This window comes from Pelodiscus sinensis, chromosome 4, assembly GCF_052426305.1.
Source record: "Pelodiscus sinensis isolate ZL-2025 chromosome 4, ASM5242630v1, whole genome shotgun sequence".
NCBI lineage: Eukaryota > Metazoa > Chordata > Testudines > Trionychidae > Pelodiscus > Pelodiscus sinensis.
In genome coordinates this window covers 19,390,586-19,408,862 of record NC_143055.1, presented here as the reverse complement: position 1 = coordinate 19,408,862, position 18,277 = coordinate 19,390,586, and the positions used below count along the sequence as shown (strand labels likewise).

Genomic DNA, 18,277 nt, shown 5'->3' with positions numbered 1-18,277 from the left:
GACAATCTATGACACCTGAGAAAGTAAGGTACATTCTAGAGCTGGGATCTGTTCCAGGTAAACAGAAATCAGCTGCAGAAAGAACAAGACACTGTAACATTGCCATATTACAGATCACTAGAACTTAGTATTCAATAAAAAAAAAGTTTAAATTGTATAAATGAGTCAAGAGACAAGTTCAGTGATTTACAACAGATTAAATTAACCATCTGGCTCTGGAAACAGAAACTTGCTACTAATTGTGCAGCTTGAATGGTTTAGGAATTTGCCTCAAGTCCTACGTGGGACCACGTAAGATGAAGATAGCCTGTGGTTGGAAACAATTATGTCAAGAGACAGAAGATGAATATATTCATTGTGTTTAACTGGAGAAATGTGTGTAGTAGAGACAGCGAGAAAGACAGATACAAACTGGTATTATCAAACTAACTGTAAATTAAAATATTAAACTTCAATATCTCAAATTCCTTGCAGACTCCTTTCAGAGGAAGCATACATGTAGGTGGGAGATACCACATCCTTATTCAAAGCCATGACAACTGTATTTCCCCCTGCTTTACAAGGATTGAAGGAAGCTGGACAGACTCCTTTTGAAGTCTCACTCTTTTTCCTAAATCAGTGATCAGTCTGCTGGTGTAACAGGAGCACTCCCTTCCTCCTCTGTGATGGGGTGCTCCTGCTGCAGCACCTCCAGGGCATGTCTACACTAGGAAATTATTCTGAAATAACTAAATTTGACTTGCCTCCCAATTTTACAAAATCAAAATAGCAAGTCCCCACTACGGTGAAGCCTCAAAAGTAGTCCAAGGCAGGCTCCATTAATGTGGACGTGCTACCTCGAGTTAGAGCCCTAGAAAGCAATGGGGAGTAATTAGTTCGAATTTCTTTGGGGACTAATTATTTCGAAATAGCGGCACCAGAGTGTCCACAGTAACTTTGTTTCAAAATAGCATATTTTGAAATTAGTGTTATTCACCGGGGAAAGCAGGAGTACAGATATTGAAATAAGAGGCCCCTTATTTTGAAATAATGGGCTTGGTAGTGTGGACGCCCCACTTATAAATTGGACCTTAGGGCGTTACTTGAAAATAATTCTCCTTGTGTAGACCAGGGCCGAGTGTGCTATCCCAGGATGATATGGGGAAAAGTAAAAGGAAAAATGCTAAAGTGGGACCAAAATGAATCATGACAAGGCTGATTATGGAGGCTGGAGGGTCCTTTCCTAACATGTTTTTTGGCTAGGAAATCAGTCCCTAGGACATCTCTAGTATCATTTTAGCTGTGCCCACACTTCCAGTTAAAACCCAAATATATTCCATATTAAATTACTTTTTGTGAGCTAAATATAGCAAGGGCAGACACCAAATTGGAAGGCAAGGCAAGCCTCTAGGCCTAGGGAGTATAGTGAGAACATACAAGAGGATCATAAGCCTGCAAATCATTAGGGCTATAAAGTCTATACTGCAGTTCAACACCTGCAAACACAGGCTGGAGAACTTTAACAAAAATAATTGAGCATTCCCCTATAGGACAGACACACAGCTGAATGGTAAAAAAAAGTATCTTCACCTTTCTGTCATAGAATCATAGAGCTAGAAGAGACCTTAGAAGGCCTTCAAGTCCAGCCCCCTGTCCAAGACAGGACCAATCCCAGTCTCTATCAGACTAAGAGAACAACTTTCTGACATTAAATTGATTGATAATCACTCGGAACACAACCGGAGGTCTAAGCTGCTGAGCATCTCAGGATCTGACCCCAGGGTCACTTATTTTACAATAATTGTAATTTGGCATCTATGGTTATGTTCTCACAGGCATTAATAATTTTCTACTGTATTACTAGGCCAAGCATTCTTATGAAATATAAGGTATTTGCATTTTTTTAAAGCGAGTAAACGTGCTGCAAACTTAGAGTGGTTTTGAAGAGGCAGGAGTGATCAAAAAGTCTCATTTATTGATGGGGATTAGGAGGAAAACATTCAAGATTGAAGTCTCACCTTCATTTTCCGTTGAATGAGAGTAATTGATATTTATAGGGCGTTCTACTGAGCCATAGAAACTGTCTGCGTCAGAACCAGAGTCACTACACAAAGAAAAGGAAAAGGATTTTATAGTAAGAGATGCATCGTTGCCATAAGTGGATCTAACATTAGATATACATACAGTTTAACAGCATATTAGCAAATGCTGGTATGAGAAAATTGAAAGCAGCAGAAAAACTGATCTAGACTAATTTTTCATTTAATAGCCAGATAAATAGTTCTCATTTTATAAAGTTGACATTTTAAGTTCTCTTAAAAAAAAGATTTATTTTTTGTTGTGATGTCTCTTAATTTATGTAGTTAGGAATAACTGCATTTGCTATTATTTAACGGTAGTAGAACAAAAAAGAATATTTTGTCATCAGGTGCAAAGAATGGGCCCAGATTTTTAAAGGTACTTCTTAGGTGTTACTATACTCAGCATCACACCACCAACTAATTTAGGAGCCCGAATCTCATTTTTAAAAGATATTTAAGCACTTAGTCTAAATCCCCTCAATGGGTTTTAGACACTAGATGCAGAAATTACTAATTAAAATAAGTTGCCTGCTTGAACAAACAGCTTTTCCTAGAGTCACTACAGATTTTTGGATAAAAGTGTAAGAATTATGAAAGACTCTAGAATTAGCAGATGCATACCTTAAATCTGTTACTGTTTCCTTCTTGTCATGGTAGTGATCTATTTCACGCCTCAGTGAAACCATCCAGTTCTAAAAGAAGTAAATATAACAACTTACTCTATTGTTTTTTGTAAAGCACTTACAGTAAACTTCTGATAATCCGGCACCTTTAGGACCCAGGGGGTGCCAGATTATCAGATATTCCAGACTATAGGAAGGGGGGGCTATGAGGGATCTGGGGTGGAGTGGGGGGGGATGCGCCCCTCAGCGCTGCGGGACCAACCCGGCAGCACCCCAGCTGCTCTGTCCCAGGTGTCCCCAAGTCAGCCACTGCTGAAACTGACCAGCGGCTGACTACGGGAAGCCCGGTGTACAGCCGAGGGGCAACGCTATGGGACCAACCCGGCAGCACTCCAGCTGCTCTGCCCCTGGCGTCCCCGAGTCAGCCGCTGGTAAGTTTCAGTAGCAGCTGAATCAGGGAAGCCGGGGGCAGAGCAGCTCCAATTGTCCGGCTGCCCAGAGCACTTCTGGGTTCCAGATGGTGCTGGACCATCAGGAGTGCCAGACTACTGGATGCTGGACCACTGGAGTTTTACTGTACAACATGTCTGCCCTTTGAAGAGATGATGGTGCTAGCAATTATGGATTAACTGCATAGTAACATTTATTCACTCACAAGGGTGTTGTGAGGGTTTGTTAATTCACATGTGCTTTGAACATATATTATAGCAGTCTTTAAATGTTGCTTACCACTCATTGAACTTCTGGTCTACAGATCTCAAACTGATACTTAGAACAGGAGCGGGCAATACTTTTTGACAGGGGCCACTTCAGAAATTTCTGAAGTGGCCCCAGGCTGCCCCTGAAGGGGCGGGGCCTCAGGTAGAAGGGGCGGGACTAGGACACTTCTCTGCTTCCTTATCCACTGACCCTGATTGGTCTTGGAGTGGGGAAGCACGCAAAGTCTCCCCCTGCCCACCCACAGAGAGAACCATCAGCTGTTCTGAACAGCTGGTGATTCCCTCTAGGTATCTGTGCCCCTGGTGGTGGAAGGAGATTTCTTGTACTCCCCCTGCTGCCCCCAGTTCAATCAGAGCCTAGGGAGGGGGAGCACATGAAGTCTCTCGTTTCCTGTCCCCCACCCTACAAAGGAGTACCACGCTATAATCAACTGCCAGCTGAGCAGCAGCTGGAAGTTGACTTTAACTGCTGAGTCCCTTGCAGGGTGGGAGGAGACTTCACACATGCTCCCCCTGCCCCCAAGTTCTGATTGCCCAGGGGGCAAGAGGGGCAGGGCCTCCACCAGTTGGATCAACTCACTTGGCGGGCCAGATCCAGCCTGTTGAGGCCGTTTTGCCCACCCCGACTTAGAAAGACAGGAACAGATTGGACCTCTGTGGTCTGGCATTGTCAGGATCTCACCGGTCCCAAACGAGAATTTGCCAGACCAGGGGAGGTCTTTTGCCACTGGCCCCCAAGCTCATCACCCATTGCTGGCAGCTGGTCCACCAGGCAATCCCGCCCTGCCCTCCCCCACAACCTGGCTGGCCTGCTTGCCCAGCTACTGCTGCCCTCCCTGGGCAGCACAGATTCTGGCTCCTTTTGCAGGGCTCTGTCCCATGCAGCTAGGAGCAGCAGTGGGGCTGGGGCTCCAGCCCCACATAAACTGGGGCCAACAGCAGGGTTGGGGCTCCTGCCCTGGCCCCACACAGCCCCAGCCCTGGCCAGGGCAGCTGGGAGAAGCCAAGGGGCTCCAGCTCAATCCCTGTATAGCCCCAACCCTGCCCAACCCCAACCCAGTGCAGCCAGAGGAAGCTTCAGGGCTCCAGCCCCAGCCCTGTGCAACCCCAACCCTGCACAGCTGGAAGAAGCTGTGGGGCTCTAGCCCCAGTCCCATGCAGCCCTGTGCAGCTGGGGGGAAGCATCAGGGCTCCAGCCCCAGCCTCACGCAGCTCCAGCCTCAAGCCCATGGGGGCTCTGGCTCCAGCCCCATTTTGGGGTTGCTGTGGGGACACCAGTCCCATGATTCTGGGGGCTGCTGGAGGCTACTCTGGCCCAGTCCTGCATTGCCTCCAACTGGGCTGCTGACCTTGATGCCCTGGCCTTAGGCTCCTGGGCTCTCTGGTCCAGGAGCATCCATGGTACTGCCGGACCACTGATGTCACCAGACTAGAGAGTGCAGGAGGTACAACCTGTAATTTAATATTACCATTTTATATATGAGCGAGGATTTCACAAAGTCATTTCCCATATTTATAAAAACTTTTATAGTGTTTATTTCTTAAACTAAAAATCAGGACATGAAGTCATGAGATGTTGTACCAGTGTCTGGCTAGCACAATAGTGAGAACTTGGGCTGGGCTTTTCAAATGAGGCCAAGGAGTTAGGTGGTCAAATCACATTAAGGGAATTTGGCACCCAAATGCTAAATTCCTATGGAAAAATATTCTTCCCTCCCCGCATTTCGTGAAACATATTCTTGGGTCATGGGAAGTTATTCACCTTTCTTTCATCTTCAGAGGAGGCAGAAAAAAACCAGGTCCTGTGCTTCTTGCTAATATGAACTAATTTGAAAGGAAACACATTGTTTGATGTTGTCTCCTCAGCTGCCCGCATAACCCTAAGAAATAGAACAAGCAACAGTGTAAAAGTCCAGTCAATGCAGTTATTTCTGTCATGCAGGTAAATGCAGGGCCCTAATGCTTAGCTACAAAATGGCCCTTCAAATCAATTTTTCCAAAAGGGTATAGAAAATCTAATGTCTGTAGTGAAATCTGCACTATTTATCTCATGAAAGATACAAGCCAAAGAGAAAGGGAGAGATGATTCACTAGCCAAATTGCCAGAAAGGGTACCAGCTACATTTGTAACAAACTTAGTCACTATATATTTTTAATTCTGGTACGTTATTAGACCCAAATTTCATATCATGGCAGGAGGTATTTATGTGGCTATGTTCCTTATTTCAGGTGTTCTAAACAAGGTAAATTCATGAGGCTGCTTTTTCATTAACATAAAGGAGAACCAATATAAACTTTAGGCTTTATTTTGACTTCCCACTAATTTTAGTGTAAGTGTATTTACTCTCAAGTGTACAAATGAGACCGCTCACATGGAAATCAAAAATTTACAACATGAGATTTGGGGAAGAGGAAAAAGGGGGTCCAGAACTCTCAATGCTACCTTATTTGGAAGTCTGAAAAATACTTGTATACAAAAGCCAAAGGGAAGTAGGCATTATACAGGCAGTCCCCAGGTTACATCAATCCGACTTACATCAGATCCCTAGTTACAAACGGGGGAGAGGGGGGGGGCGCAGCTAGTGCGGGGTGCCTCCCCCACTGTCGCCGCCTCTGACGGCGCGGGGGGCGCTTCCCCCCCAGCAGACTAGGGAGACGCGGAGCGGCTTTTCTCACCGCGGAGGACGCAGGTCTGCTGGGGGGAACAAGACACCAGCCAAAAGGGGGCACTCCAGAGTGGAAAAATTAATTTCCTAGGGAACAGAGCAGCAGGCAGTGAGACCCATTGTGTTACAGTCCCCACCTTGGGAGCAACAGCTCTTTCCCTCTTCAGCACTAGAGCTGCAAGTATCTTGTTAGCGTCACGTGAAATTAACAAGTCCCTTCCAGCCTGGCAGAGGTGAAGCTGAAAAATTACTCAGTGGTGTGGGTGGGCAAGAATGGGGAGCAGGACAGAAGGGAAGAGGGGATAAGCCCCAACCCCACACCCTGGCTGGAGCGGAGCAGGGTAAGCCCCGAGGGGATGGGTCTGGTTGCAAAGTGGGTGAGTGGACAATGAGGACCCACCTGTGGCTAAACTCCTGTTCCCAACACAGAATTTTTCTTTAAAATTAATCCTGTGGATAAATTCACACACACACACACACTTCACAGGAAGGGATTTCCATTTTCTGCTCAGCAGAATACAACAACAGCTTTGATTGTATCAATATTTCACTGTGTTCTCCAATGACTATTGATTACACTTAATACCCATTTCACTGAACCATCTGTAGCAAATTCTATTTGGAACAGTAATATGCATTGAATAAGCTTTTTTTAGTTATAAAAAACAAAGATTCTGACTATTAAATGAATAACTGGGATCTTTCAGGTACCCCAAAAGGAAGATTTGGATATAGCATGAAACACTGAAACTTATGATCAATTTTTAATTAAAATATCAACCAAAAAACTCTTCATATCAAAACAGTATGTGTTTTTCTTAGAATAAGGAAGTTGTATGAGAATCAGGGTCTTTTCCACCTAACTCCAACTCCCCGTCCCCCCCCAAAATATGTACCAGTTCCGACTTACATACAAATTCAACTTAAGAACAAACCTACAGTCCCTATCTTGTACGTAACCCGGGGACTGCTTGTAGCTATTAGTACGAAGCTCTCATTAGCAAATGTTTTTTGTTCCCCCACTTTTTTTCAATTCTATTTTCATTCTAAAGAACAGCCTTTCCTAGAGCCACTAAACTCATTAGTAGACTTTGAACTAGTTGGATTTTGAACTCTAGGGACAAATTTTCAGGAGCACTCTGCTCTCATTTAGGCAGCAAAATGGAATATACTTTTTAAACTCTGGACAACTTGCATCAGCTGCCACGGAGGACTGCTAAACACTTTGGAATATCTGGCCATACATCTTTCTAGATTTCCCATCTAATTTTAAATTCTAGGCTGTAGTTTGCTGACACAAAGTCTGCACAGCAATGGTTAACAAAGCAATAGGAACATGTTCTTTTACTAATTAAAGACAAAAGGAAGTCAGTGTAAGAAATACACTGCTTTAAAACTGCTGTTGGTGATTCAAGAAACATCACTTTTCCATCTGAGTCACTCGAACCCATTGCTCTTCTGTACTTTTAGATGCAGGATTGCTAAACACACGATGCGAAATCAAGGTCCACTCGAAGATCCAGACCCTCTTTTCTGACAAGCACGTGCAACTCCCATTAATATAAATAAGAGTTGCATATATTTTCTTACATGTAAGCTTTCTATTTAATACTTGTGGCAGGGACAGTGTTTATGTCTAGGTTTGTACACCAAGCACACCATGGCCTTAATTTCTGAGGCTTTTGGGTGGTGGTATAATAAACATATAAATCAATACATTTATATATTATACCACCACATCACCCTTATCAGTCACAGTTCCCATGCTATATTTCACCATATTTCAATGGTTTCAACACCACTATTGTGACCAAATTTCAACTCAGGTAACTTTATTCTGGTTCTATAAAATTCTCTGTGCAGTTTTAATTGGGTAAGGTTTTTCTGCTATTTTCCCTTGAGAGTTGTTGGTTGTTGAAGAACTGTCACACATTACTACTACTCTAAGGCAGAAAACCCCCCACAAATAAGTATGAGAATGCTTATGTGGCATTAGAATTAAGAATCAGTACAAAAAGAAAAAAAAATCATAGATTTGTAGATTTCAAGGCCAGAGGGAAGCATTGTGATGATTCAGTCTGACCTGTAGAACACAAGCCATAGAATTTGCTCAAAATAATTGAGAGCATACTTTGATTCCAGTGTTTGAAACTAACAGGGCAATATCCTCTAGATTCTGTATGCAGTTTGGCCGTATTGGCAGTAATTACAGTGTTGTTTTGCTAGATCAGTTTTGATTTATTAAGATGACTCATATATACTCTGTACAGACATATCAAAATGTGACAGTACAGTACAGCTTAAAAGAATGTGTCAGATTTGTCATCACTGATCTTAAAAGCAAATAGTTCATTTATATAACACATTCATAGTTATATGCAGATTTTTGCCTGCATATTCTCTTGTTTATAACCATATCTGGGTGGGTTTGTAGTCCCTCCTTCATAGCATGCCCCTCTATAAAGAGAGAATATTGATTTCAGCAGTGCCAGACAGTTAACTCCAAAAGTATTTCTATTATTTTCTGATAAGGTAATTAGAAAACATGTGGACTGTGATAACATCTGCCAAAAACAAAAAGGTCACCTGTATTAGTGTGTACATCAAAATATGGCAGTGGTAAACAGAATGCAAGTTGATCCTATTTGTTAGACTTCTGATAACTTCTCTGAGGAAATGGTAAAAGGAATAGGATCTTCTAGTAAGGAAAAACATACCTATTGGAGCCAAGATCTCACATTGCAATGTGGTGTAACACCAACAGCTAGCATGAGAAAGCTGCCTATCTTATCGAATTAATGTAGGTTTTCTACCGTGAATTAAACACAGAGACCAGTGCTAATACTGTAAACTTCTGTAGTGAATATGCATTTATAAGAACATGTGCCTTTGGGCACAGCCTATGTTTCTAAGGGCATTTATGCTGACAAAACAATTTATGCAGATAAAATCATGCTAAAAATTTGCAGCTTCAAAATGCAACCCCAAAATCCCTTTCCCAATTATCCTATCACTATCTGCTTTGTATGGAGTGAATGCAATAGTTCTTAGTGAAATGTTACTGTGGGTGAATTAAATGTTCCTTAAGTAAAGTTTAATTAACAAAATCTGCATAACCAGAAAAAGTTGTTTTTTCCTGAGTCAGTGTTCCTTAAGCTCAAGTAAATCCATGCTTTCATCATGAAATGGTGTCTGTGTTAGGGATGTAAAACGAGTTAAAAAATACTAACCATGTAACAAATTACAGTTTAATCAGTTACATGCCGGTATTTTTAATTCACAGGCAGCCCTGGTTAAATTCTTACATCCCTAGTTTGTGTATAAAATAAATATATGAACCACTCACCTGTTATAGCCATTTAAAGAGAAAGCACCCTGTGGAGATGCAGATGTGCTAGTTTTAAAATAGTAAATACATCCCTCATGGATAATCACAAATCTCAGTGGCCCTTGAAAAAGGAAGGTGAGAGGGGAAAAAATAAACCAAAAGTGAATGAATTACTAAGAACTTTCAAACAATTTTTCTTAAATTACACAGTTCTGGCTAGTTTAATAGATCATTATAAAAAAATTAATTAGCTGAATGACATCTGGCTGATGACAAGTCACATGATACTGCAGTCAACTCAGAAGCCTATCAGAATACAACATGATGTCAGTTCTCTTCATCTGTGAGATAGCTGCTCTGAGGTGGTGAAGAAAAGGATCTTCAAAGGATGCAAGGCTAAGCTATACCTACTGTTTAGTGAAGGAAAGCACTAACATGAGACTGCAGCCCAAACCACATCCAAGGAACATAACCAAAGGCCAACAATACCCAATCTCTGAAAAAAGCCACACTTTTAGAAACTAAAATCAAAATACATTCACGCTTACGCCAAAACCAGAACTGAGCCTTCCTTTGCTTTATATATAGAGAGAAGCTTGCAATAAAACCAAGTAGTTTAAAAAAAAAAAATCGGATTCCAGTGTTCTTCTCTCCTATATCAAAAACAACATTTTCTTTCTATATATAATTTATAATGAACTGTATGTTTCTAGGAATTACACAAAATAAAGAAAACTCACAGCCTTGAACTTCTTACTTTAAAAATATGTGGATTCAAGGAGCTATTACAGATATGAAAAATGTTTACTCTAAATTTTATGGCGGTGGGTGTGTGGGAGGGATAGTTTAATACATTCCAGTTGGTAGAAGTTGACTGGAACTTTTTTGAAAATAAGAAACCAAAAAGTTTGAAATAAATGAGGTATGTCAAGTACACTGGAAAAAAATATATTTTGTTCTATCTTTTTTTGGAAGCATTAAAATCCAAATCCAACAAACTAGAGGGAAGAAACACACATGTGCATTTTGCACGTCACCCCCCATCTAAAATTTTTAATCTTCCAGTACAAGAAAGCATCATCTTTAGGAAGGGTTAATTAATTCTCCAGGATATTGCAGTAAAATTAAGTCCAATACAAACAAAATGTGTGAAAGGGGAACATTATAAACATACAGTAACACTAACTGCCTGCCTATAATGCATCACTGTCCACAAACCAAGTATTTAAAGCAACTAAATGAAGTCCAGTTAATATCCTCCACAACTTACATTTTAGGATCTGCAGCTGGGTGCCTCCTTTTTTGTGCAGGTATCCTGACTTAGTAACCCCTCCAGGCATTGTCAGTAGGTTCTGTGCTCCAATGGCCTTCATTGGAACTGGCCAGTGCTGCTCTTCTGTGGCCATTGTTCTGCAAGTTAGAATGGAAAAAATGGTTTGCACTGCATGTATATTTTGCTTGAAGGAATTAACTTTCAGAAAGGAAGCTTGTTTGGAAAATATGGTTAATCAGCCAATAGTCTATCAGCCAATTATGTGGCAAACTAGTGTCTCAGATTCCAGGAAGTATGCAATGCATAAAAAAATATGACAGAAAGTCCCAGTTTATTTTTGTACATATCAAAGTAATGACAGTGGTCCAGAGAAGTTTAACTTCAATATTGTAGCAACAGACAGTGAAATGTTTCCACGAAAAAAACAAAACAAAACAAAAACAAACCCCCAGAGGCCCAATTCTCAGTCTTTCAAGGTTATCCACTGACTTTTGCCCAGTAACTTGCTACATACAGTAATAATGTATACAGCCTTGCCACTAGGAAGGGTTAAGAACAAAGAAGCGACCTGATTCAAATACAGAGTGCCCCTCATTTCTTATTTATCACAATTCTTTGTACTGGTGCAAACCGGCACATGCATTACATAACATTGTTTTTAGATTCACATGCAATACACTGAGGATGTAGTCAAACTCAAATTCACCCTCCTTTGATATTTCATTTAATGACAGCCCACATTAATTATTGCTGTCATGCTGCACTGAGCATCCTAGCAATTACAGCTCTTTCTGCTATCCCTTCTTATACAGTTTACAGGCTAGAGTATCAGAGTTCCTTAATAACTAGTTTTATCAGCCTAGTAATAATCACAAAGAGACCTTTCTTTCTTCAACTGGCAATACAAGGCACAGTGCAAGGCTTGGATAAATCCCTTAATTATCTAGTACCAAGAAAACCCTCCATGAACTGAATAGGAACTTTGACCTTCACAAACAACGCTGCATTATTCCCAAGGCTTGAACAGAGGACCTCTACTGGGGAGAGGAAGGCTCATGAACTGCTAAAGTTCCTCAGCTATTATTAGTCCATTTCAAGCTGTTTGTGACTGATTAGATGTTGAACCAGGAGCAGAAAGAACTAAACATTTAAAGGATGCCGTTTACTCCATCTTTTCCATAAAAATGCTAACAGTGTCAGTCTATAACCTAGGAACCTGCTTCCTACACATAATTTTACAAACTAAACTCCTTTCAACTTAACGTGATGAGTCAAAGTACCCACTGTGAAAAGAGTAAGTAGTATGCTTACTGAATGAGTCACTGCAATAGTACAGTGCATGCTTCTGTTTTCCCACCACATCTACAGTGGGTATTTTTTCTTGCCCATACTAGTTTTCTGATCACACAGAGCCACTAAGAATTTGCTCCATGTTTAATTCGAAAAAAAGAGAGGAACCAGTCCTTGAAGTAACAGAGGTGATTCTCTCTGAAGCCATCAGTATGAATTGCACCACAAGTGATCAGTACCCTATTCAATTCCTTTTCGGAAGAGAGATTAAGACAAACCTGCACAATGTGCCTGATTCTGCAAGGTTCTGAGACATTCTGAATGGACCCAACTATCTCACCAACTCTTGTTCCTGTCCACGAGCAACTGTCTGTATTTTAGGTTTTTATGAGGCGTGTGTAACCTCAGTAATGAACTCTTCCCCAGGGGACTCTCACAATCTCTTTTTTTTCCATCCACTGATTTTCTCTGTATTCCTAACACTACTCCCTCTCTGTTCTCACCAACCTTATACTCTCCAATCTGCTCAGTTTGCTGTTATCTGAGTCCCTCCCTCTTACCCAGAAAGACTGCCAGTCCATGGTAATCCTTCAACTCTCTCTGACTCACCCTCCCCATATTTCCATAGAGGCTCCATATCCCATACACATGTCCTGCTTTCTTTAAGGCAGTGATGTATTAACTTACAGGCAGCTGCCAGTGAAACAAGGCACACAAAAGTCACACAGAATACTAAATTGCGGATTTGATTTGACCAGGTCATCTTCAACATAATCCTATCTCACCACTAAGTGGCAGCATCACTTTATGTTGCCTTGCCTTAAAGTTACTAGAGCAGGATCCAGATCTACTTGCCAGATCCCTGCTATGCTGACAACAATAGGGGAAAACCCAATAATATTTACTCCTACAGAAAGACCAATTAACTTGTCCTTGATGAGAATGCACAAATGTATTATACTTTGCTAAAATGTACTTGCATTGTCTCTAAATTCAGCACTAGTTCCCTAAGCAGAGTAGAGCTCATGACGAATGTTACTTTTTTGGCCTCTATTTTTAGGAAGTGTTCAAAAGGTTGGGGGGAGGGGTAAGATGCAATGGTTTTAGTCACAAACCCAAGGCAACAGATGGATCTATGATGGATTAACTCTAACACCATCAGCACACACGGAAGTATTTCCTTCTTCTGCACATATACTTATCTGCTCCACCTTCCATTGCCGCCCCTCCCACTCCCCGACCCAATCTACTGGGTCCCTCATTATGATTTGTTCCATGCCACTCAAGAGATTTTTGACAAAAACAATGTGTTAATGAGCCAGAGATGCATTACACACACAAGCTTTAAATCCTAAGAAGTAATGAAGTTATTCCTGCAAACTGAACTCAAAATTGGTTCAAACATTTTGTATACGCTGCAGAAGCTGAAAGATAGGCATGAGGGAAAGGCACACATTTTTTCAGTTGGCTGTAGAAACCCAAATGTTGCAACACAGTAGTGTCATCGCAAGAGTGATTTCCTTAAAATGAAGGGGAAATCTAGGACTGACCATTTTTTTTAAATGATAAAACACATCATCAGTGAAAACATACACTGAAATCATCAGAAATCAAACTGATGAAAATTTTCCTGAGATTTGCTTATTTATGTTTAAAAAATAATCAGAAAGATTGCATTTTTGTTTAAAAGGAAAGTATCTGTTCTCCATTACACTGGTATAACTGGAATAAACTCACCCATGAGGTTTCACCAATGTAACTGACCAATTTCACACATACATCTTCAGATCACATCTGCTTACTCTATTGAAAAAAACCATTTTTTCTAATATCACTCTTGGTAATACCACAGAGCCAAAAATATCTACAGAAAAGAGAGCACTAGATTCTATTCCTGCCTCAGATTTCGTGGACACAGCTGTTAGAAAAGTTCCAATTGTGAGATCTTTATTTCTGCTGATATAAGAGACAAAAGAACAGCTTAATCTTCAAATCCCAGCTGGAGCTGGTAGTTATTTCAGTAAGTCATGATATGACTTATCTGAGCACATGAAGCTCTCGAATCACTAAGACAGGGTACACCACCTCATTTTAGATTATGATTACATTCCATAAGTACCTGAGACTGCAGGCCAAAACAAAAGACCCTGCCTAGCTTCTGATCTTAGGTATGCTGCTAACGCAGATGGTCTAAACTGAAGGGAGAGCTTTCTTAAGTTGACTTAACTACTCCAGGCATGGAGGACAGTAGTAGCTGTTGTTGGGAGAAGCTCTACTGCCAATGTAACACTGTCCACATCAGTGCTTAGACTGGTATAATTTTTGTTGTTCGGGGGAAAGCTTATTCACACCCCTGAGTGGCATAAGTTATACGGACATAAGCTGTAGTGCCTAGCCTCAGTTAAAGCATTGAAAGTACAAAATCTCTCCAATGAAATAAAAGGAAATATTCCAGCTGCACGTCAAGTATAACCAAGATAAGAAAAAAATAAAAACAGATGCATTTTTTGCTTAATTCTCATCATTCTTCTCAAACCAAGAAAAACAATATACACCTCCCTCCCCCAAAAAACCCAAAAACACTGTGGCAAATAAACACACATCCCTCCCCAACAGATGCAGTACTGAGACTCTGATCCAAAGACAATCCAAGCACACTAGAATGGGCCGTATCCCTGTCCTATCTGATTCCTCAAGTGCTTTGAGGGACAATCTCTGGTCTGCTAGGAAGACTGCGCTTTGTAGTACAAGGGGGAGGAACACAGCAACTATAATTTATAGGAATCTCTTCAGTACTCAAAGAGTTTCCATTGAAACACAGTACAGTGTGGTCTCATCATTCCCCAGCATACCACAAAACCTATTCATACTCTAACTAGAGCATGTACTTAACACATGCGGAGGATTTCTTCTTTTACAAGGCAACAATCAAAAATAGACTCTGCAACACTTTCGGAAAATGAACGGAATATGAATGGGTTAAAAAAGATGAATCTCTATCACTGGTTATTTGAACACAGCTGCAATTACTATCAAATAGATTGAGTAGTTATTTGCACACAAAAAGTATTGCTTACAGTATGTTTGTGCCAACCCTTGTGAAAACCGTAAGAGTATATATGAGACACAAGGTGACTGGGGTAATATCTTCTATTGGACCAATTTCTGTTTTTATAGAGACAAGCTTTCAAGCTACACAGAACTCTATTTCAGGTCTGGGAAAAGTATTCAGGAGTATCATAGCTAAATACAAGATGGAACAGGTTTCAGAGAGTTAGCCGTGTTAGTCCATTTCAGCAAAAACGAGGAGTCCTGTATTAGTCTTTAAGGTGCTAGGACTCCTCGTTTGTTTGAAAAATGGAACAGGTTGTTTAGCATAAGTAGTTAGACTACATGCTAAGAGACCTTTCAAGGTAAAGTGGCCTATAAACACTTCTGCAGTCTCATAAATTAAAGGGGGCTAATGCATCCCAGATTACTGTAATAAACCATAAATCCAGTGCTTTCATTAAGACCGCTATTTTTCGAAATTATGAATTTAAGCTCCAAGACACATTTTTTGAAGGAGTTGTGTAGGGTTATTTTTTGGATGAAAATTGAGAGTCAGATATGGAGTGATTTATAAATCATTTCACCAGTGGGCAACAGGGAGTTTTTGCGTGAGTTCATTCAGGAGTGTATTGATTGCCTGCTGCTGTGACCACATTGCTGTGGCAGTATAGATCAGTGTTTCTCAACCTTTTTTCTTTTTAATAAAGTACCCCTTTTGGGAAAAAAAAAATTGTAAATACCCCCAGTACCTAGTGTTCAGACCCACAAATTTTTCTTTTTGCCATTGCAACACATTTGTTTAAACAACTTAATCGTAGCCGGGCGGGAGATGACATTTTGGGGTTTAAAAAGTACAGAAATAATAAAGCGCTGTAAAACTTAAAACAAAAATTCAGTTTTCTCCAAATTTCAGTTGTTTTGACGTACCCCCCGGACTTCTCTCGAGTACCCCTAAGGGTACTCGTACCACTTGTTGAGAAACACTGGTGTAGACAAAGACTTATCACAATTGAGTAAAAGCCCTTTTATCCAACATGCTGAGAGAATGGGGGATGCTGGTAAATTAAAAATGTTGGTTAACTAAGAAGGAGAGATTTGGAGCGTGGAGAGGGCTTGAGAGAGGGCATGGAGGGACTGCGGTGCAAAGGCTCTGGGAGAGGGCTTGGATCTGGCAGAGGATTGGGGCATGGGAGGGGCTCATGGTGTGTACCTCTGACAGCCCCTGCAAGCAGCTCTCCATCACTGCTGCTCCAGATGGACATGCAGGCGCTGGTGCAGGCAGGCATGCTGCCTTGGAGGGGATGGAGGCAGCATCCACCAGCAACAGCAGGGATGGGGAGCCACTTGCAGGGGTTGCCAAAAGAGAGTGTCCCCCTATTCAGCACCCCAAGTCCCTTCTGTTTCCCAACACCAGGCACCAAGCTGCCACCCCCCAGAGCCTGTGCTCCCACCCCCTTGCCCCACAGTCCTTTCCATGCTCCGCACTCCAAATCCATCCTTCACCTCCACCAGCAACAGCGGGGACTGGGAACCAATTGAGAGGGCTGCCAGAGGTGCACGTCCTTCTATCCAGCATCCTAAGCCCTCCCACTTCACAACCCCTACTCCAAGATCCAAACTTCCTTGCTTGTCCCACACCAAATGCACTATAAATAAGACTTTCTGTGCAGATCAGAAATGCTAGTTTATTGTGCTTGCTGGTTGGTAAAGTGCTGGATAAAAGGGCTTTTACTACTACTGCTCAAAAATCTGTTCCACCTTATATTTAGCTACGACAATGACATTGAATACCTTTCTAATGCCTAAGGAAGAGCTCTGTGTAGCTAGAAAGCTTGTCTCTTTCTAGCTACAGCAACAGACATTTGTCCAACATATTACCTCATCTACCTTGTCTTTCTAATACCCTGGGATCAACAACAGCATTGCAAATAACGGCATACAGTCAGCCGAAGGCAGATTCCTTTCACACACTATTTATGTTGCCCTCTTGGTAATACCACTTCAATATGACGGTGTAGAGAGGTTTTCAGTCTTGGTATAATGGCCTTTGGTTAATGAAATAACTGCAGAAAAATTGCAGATGTCTGCATCTGATGGGGGTGCTCAAATCAATTATCTAAATCTTATCGAGAAATGAAATCCCATTCCTTCATTAATTTAAAATGCAGTTAGATTCAGTTATGTGTTTAGAATTACATAAAATGAAAGCAATTTTACCTTCAAAATCAGGTGTGTATTGTAAATGAAAAGACTCTTTTGGCCTTAAAATCTATTAATCTAAAAATATGTTAATGGTGCAAAAACATCCAGACTAAATACAGATTAACAATTAACAACTTCATCCTGCATGACATTGCGTGCCCTTAATTCCAACTGAAATCAACTGGAATTGAGGCAACTTGCACCTTGCAGTTTCGACTTAATGTCTTGCACGATTCAGGCCTAAAAAAATCATGTTATTTTTATCTCTAAGCTTTTACCAACCCTATGTTATATTGGATGTCTTAGCTTTCTGTGATACTATTTGCACCCTGTGTTGTTAAACATAGAGGACCGTAGCAAATGAAAAATAGCCTTTCCAAGTTACACTAATAAACTACACATTGTCAAGTCAGTATTAAGAGATGAAAGAGACTGGGAATTGAATACCACTACAAAGCATTCAATTATGAACAAGTTTACTGTGCACATAGTGACTTGCTTTTAATTTCACCAAAGTGCCTTCCTTCCCCATCATCCCCCGACTTTTTTTTTTTTTTTTTTTTTTTAAATGAAGATTGATCCATCCTTAATTCACATAGAGTCAAGAAGAAAAGAGGATTCTTTTCAGGAAGTAATATCCTATTAATTTACTCTTTTTGCACAAAACATTAAACTTGAGCTCAGAAGTGTCAGACACTTTATGTTTGAGAATTTTTAAAAGTGCCATAATATCATATGTACTGTAGCATTTCATCTTTAAGTCCCATCTTGACAATACACCCATGAAAAGGGAGATCTCAGTGGAGAAAGCTTTTGAAAGTACAAATCATACAACAAAAGAAATGTTGCAGTAAATTAAGATGGAGGGAAGGACTATTGAAATGTCCATCTTTCACAGGTGGCCTTTCCCAGAGTGAGATAACACTATACACTCAACCAGGCTGGAAAGAGCAGAAAGAAAAGCAGCAGCATATTCTAAAGCGCATCAGAACAAATTCTACCATTTCAGCGTCAGCAAGACACACATTTACTTTCTGTTCCTAAAACTGGAATTTCTAACTTTTT

At 40.9% G+C, this 18,277-nt stretch overlaps 1 protein-coding gene and 1 long non-coding RNA gene across 11 annotated transcripts in view; one reads left to right on the top strand and one right to left on the bottom strand.

The window, feature by feature from the left end:
- SH3BP2 (SH3 domain binding protein 2) overlaps nucleotides 1–18,277 on the bottom strand; it is an 89,273-nt gene that overhangs the window by 16,479 nt on the left and 54,517 nt on the right. For all 8 annotated transcript variants that reach the window (XM_089777781.1, XM_075930862.2, XM_075930859.2 and 5 more), the window contains exons 2-6: nucleotides 10,667–10,806; nucleotides 9,415–9,517; nucleotides 5,165–5,282; nucleotides 2,682–2,752; nucleotides 1,998–2,083 (exon numbers count right to left, since the gene is read on the bottom strand). In XM_089777781.1, coding sequence (XP_089633907.1) covers nucleotides 1,998–2,083; nucleotides 2,682–2,752; nucleotides 5,165–5,282; nucleotides 9,415–9,517; nucleotides 10,667–10,802 — 514 coding nt within the window. In that variant the 5' untranslated portion in view covers nucleotides 10,803–10,806. The remainder of the gene's footprint in view (nucleotides 1–1,997; nucleotides 2,084–2,681; nucleotides 2,753–5,164; nucleotides 5,283–9,414; nucleotides 9,518–10,666; nucleotides 10,807–18,277) is intronic.
- The window catches only part of LOC106732793 (uncharacterized), a 63,908-nt gene that overhangs the window by 29,084 nt on the left and 16,547 nt on the right, over nucleotides 1–18,277 (top strand). The gene's annotated exons all lie outside the window — the stretch shown is intronic.